Source organism: Kryptolebias marmoratus, linkage group LG1, assembly GCF_001649575.2.
Source record: "Kryptolebias marmoratus isolate JLee-2015 linkage group LG1, ASM164957v2, whole genome shotgun sequence".
NCBI classification, from domain to species: Eukaryota; Metazoa; Chordata; class Actinopteri; order Cyprinodontiformes; family Rivulidae; genus Kryptolebias; species Kryptolebias marmoratus.
In genome coordinates, this window is record NC_051430.1 from 31743557 (window position 1) to 31747694 (window position 4138).

The following is a 4138-nucleotide window of genomic DNA, read 5'->3' on the forward strand; positions in this document are numbered from 1 at the left end:
CCTGTTCCGACCCCGGGTCCCACCCCTGTTCCGACCCCGGGTCCCACGCCTGTTCCACCCCTGTTCCCGACCCCAGGTCCCACTCCTGTTCCGACTCCGGGTCCCACTCCTGTTCCGACCCCGGGTCCCACCCCTGTTCCACCCCTGTTCCCGACCCCAGGTCCCACTCCTGTTCCGACCCCGGGTCCCACTCCTGTTCCGACCCCGGGTCCCACCCCTGTTCCGACCCAGGGTCCCACCCTTGTTCCACCCCTGTTCCCGACCCCGGGTCCCACTCCTGTTCCCGACCCCGGGTCCCACTCCTGTTCCCGACTCCGGGTCCCACCCCTGTTCCACCCCTGTTCTGACCCCCGGTCCCGACCCCGGGTCCCACCCCGGGTCCCACTCCTGTTCCGACCCCGGGTCCCGACCCCGGGTCCCACCCCTGTTCCGATCCGGGTCCCACCCCTGTTCCGACTCCGGGTCCCACCCCTGTTCCGACCCTGGGTCCCGACCCCGGGTCCCACCTCGGGTCCGACCCAGGACCTTCTTGCTGTGTGGTGGTGCATGGGCAGCTTACACATCTGGAAAGGGTTGTAGAACAACATCTGCTCCCATCCAGGACTGTTGAACAGACAGAATGGGACAACCTCTGGTCCAGATGTTTACAGACTGATGGAGATGCTGAAACAGGGGGAAACATCTGGAACTACTTTTTGTCAGATTCAGAATCAACATCTGATCTGTTTACTGTTGTCCATTATGGTTTACAGGATTTATAAATGATTGCATTCAGTTTTTATTTAGATTTTACACAACGGCCCAGTGTTCTCAGTGCTGCTTGTGTTTTATGTTGAATTCTTCTAACTGGTCAGATTTATTGAACCACTTCTGTTACTTTCTGCCTTCAGCTGCTGAGGTGAAACCCTGCTGCGCTGGTTGATGTGTAACTACTCATTTAAAGGTTTTCCACTCCTTCCTGCTCCTTCGCTGTAACTCAGCACAGATTCCAGAGTCTGTGCACGTTGTTAGCCACGTTAGGAGGTCTTGTGTTTCACCTGGAGGCCCAGTACAGGGCTGGGTTCCACCCAAACAGCCTTAAAGGCCTGTTTCCTCTTATAGGACTCAGATCGTTTGGCTGTCATCTGAGGAAGTTTTCTAATCTTAGCTGAGAAGCGAGTGCTGGGTGCAGGCGGAGGACGGCTGCTTCAGTCGGGTTTCCTACCTGTGAGCTCGGGCAGGACGTCAGGATGAGAGTTACAGGTCAGACGTTTGAGCCGACCTCCGTGTTGATACTGTCAACGCTGAGTCAGCACTGTCGTTTGCCTCGCTTTATTTTGTTAACTAACTGCTACAGACTTTGAGTTATTTTAGCTGTTCATATGTCAAAACCTTCAGCTCCTTCACAAGATGGCTGCTGGGATGTTTGGTTTTTGTAACTTTTGAAAATGTTTAACTTTATTAACAAATATTTTCCCCATGGAGACTCTTTAATTCCTTCAAAAACATTGTTTTAATTTTTAAACTGTACTGGCTCTTTTTGTCTTCTCATACTACTGTTAGCTTTTAGCTGCCATTCTGCTGCGTTTAGCAAGTTTTTTTCTACTTGTAGCCTTTGTTTTTCAGCTTTAACTTAACTTTTCTGGAGGCTTTTACTCTGAAAGAACCGACTCTCCTTCCTTAGTTGAGTCTCAGTCTGCTAAGTTAACTGGAATAATTTAGCGTGTGACATCGTGATGCCTTTTTTAAATGTGAGCGAGCCAGCAGGACCTCAGAGGTCCGATCGGGGTATATTTGGACCTGCGCCAGTTGGTTCTGTCTGACCCGGTTCCTCTGGATCACATGCAGACCAACCTGAGTCCAGAGACTGCAGTGAGCTGCTTTATTTAGATGCAGGATGGAAGCCGGGATCTGTGAGCTGCAGGGAGTTCAGGTGTGTGTGTGTGTGTGTGTGAGTGTGTGTGTGTGTGGGTGTGTGTGCATATTTCTGTTGGATTGCTGCTGTTCTCCACCTGTGCCACATAATAAACCTGATGTGCTCAGTCTGTCAGTCTGTTCTTCACTTTTATCTCCCTTCATGTTGGGGAAAAAACAGAAATCTTCAGATATTTTGACACTTTAAGATTCATAGTTTTGTTTTTTACTAGTTGAGCATCTGTAGAAAGCTGTGAACTCTGACAAACAGCTGAAATGGATGTTCTTCTGTTCTGTAACTAATGTTTATGTTGTAATGTTAAGGATGTTTTGAGAATTTGTTGGGACTTGTCTTTTATGTTTGCTTCTAGGGTTTTAATAATGTAGTTACATTTTATTTGATGGTGTAAAGTTGTTTGTTTTTTAGGGTGAGCTGGAACACATGTCTGCTATATTTATCTAATGTTCTTTAATAAACCCATAAACTAAACTTCTTAATTCCTCTACAGGCCTTAATGTGTGTCTTTGTGCAAGTCAAGTTTATTGTTGGTTCTGGTCTAACAGTCCAACCAAGAACTGGGTTCAGAAACGGTCCTGAACCTGTGGTGGTGTGGTTCTAACCTGAACTCTGGGTTCTGTTTGGTTCTCGTGAATAACGTTAATCTAAAACCTGATGCAACGTCATGCTGTGATCCTGTCTGCGTGGAAAATGTTCTTATTTTGGGACCAAGAGGTGAAATAATTGATGCAGCATCACAAGTTTGGTGGGTCGGTTCCAGGTTCCAGCCCGGTTAAAAGGCTGATATTTAGAACCCTGAACCCAAAGGGCCTAGAAACAGAGGATCACCTGAACTTTATTTCCACTCCGTTTTTCCTGACCCAGCGGTGCGGACCGGACCTCCGGGCTCAGGAAGCTCAGATCCAAACACTCAACATGAAGACGTTTGATCAGATCTCGCAGGCAGCAGCTCACACAAAGATGTCTGCAACGGGCCAAGTGAACCTGAGGTTCTGGTCTGTGTGCCTCACTAAGCTGACTCCTGATCTGTGTTTTGTCTCAGTTTGCAGGCTGCATGCTGATCTGGACTTGGTGCATGTCTCTGTTGCATGACTGCAGCGACTGAGAGCGCACAGCTGCGGCCATGGCTCAAACTGTGCACGTGAATGGCAATGGACCAGGTAAACCCGCATGTTTATTTTCCACCTATTTCTGTCAACATTACTTTCTGTTCTCAGACATTCTTAGAGTTATACGATGCTGTGAAAAGATTTGTTTTTCCGAGGAGTTTGAATCATTTTGGACATTTTCAACATCGGAGCATCTCCATGACAAGGTTTGAAACGGTTCAGCTCGACCCGGGTCCGCTTTGTTTAGATTTCTCTGCAGACGGCGTCGGTCCAGTGTGGGACAAACCTGTCAGGAACCTCCCAGGTTGGTCACATGATCAGAAGATGGATCCATGATTGGTTCAAGAAGAATCTGATTTCTGAACCCTGCAGCAGATGAGCAGGTGGAGCTGATGTTTCAGGCCTTCTTATGGCTCTCAGATTGTTCTGCTGCAAAATAAATCCAGTTATTTAGGGAAACTTTAGCATTTGTTTCAGTGCTGAGCCTCAGGAAAGTCTCTCACACACTCAGGATACAGATCCTTTCAGTCCAAATCAAAGTTATCTTCATGCTGAGTTTGAGCTGTGTTGGTGCAGTGCACGTGTGTTGGTGCAGTGCACGTTCAGAGAACTCCTCTGCCTACGTGTGAGACAGTTTGTTAGAACTCACCTTCTGATGGATCACATTCCTGCCAGGTTTCCCAGGAGTGAAGCTTCATCCTTTTAAATCCCTCCAGGAATGTGGAGCACGTGCGTCTCCTGAGCGGTCCTTTACCACCAACGTGCACAGAGGGAAACCTGCAGTGCACGTGCTCACTGGCTGCTCTGCAGTGTTTACCAGTGACACTGGCTGCTCTGCAGTGTTTACCAGTGACGCTGGCTGCTCTGCAGTGTTTACCAGTGACACTGCAGTGTTTACCAGTGACATCGGCTGCGGGACTTTCAGAAGATCTCAAATCCAGTGATTATTAACTGTATTTCCAAAGACTCTTCAGTGAAGTCGACAATCAGATGATCCAGCAGCTTGTCCCTGTCTGTCTCTGTCCAGCATCTTGTCTCTGTCTGTCCAGCATCTCATCTCTGTCTCGCTCTCTCCAGCAGCTTGTCTCTTGTCTCTCTGTCCAGCAGCTCGTCTCTG

General features: G+C 48.5%; 1 protein-coding gene across 3 annotated transcripts in view; it reads left to right on the plus strand.

Moving 5' to 3' along the window:
* kank1a (KN motif and ankyrin repeat domains 1a) overlaps window positions 1-4138 on the plus strand; it is a 31619-nt gene that overhangs the window by 11548 nt on the left and 15933 nt on the right. Inside the window, exon 2 of one of the 3 annotated variants that reach the window (XM_017433110.3) lies at window positions 2955-3072. In XM_017433110.3, coding sequence (XP_017288599.1) covers window positions 3036-3072 — 37 coding nt within the window. In that variant the 5' untranslated portion in view covers window positions 2955-3035. Of the gene's footprint in view, window positions 1-1129; window positions 1243-2954; window positions 3073-4138 lie in introns of those variants that run through there. The other 2 variants (XM_017433113.3, XM_017433114.3) reach the window with 2 other exon arrangements.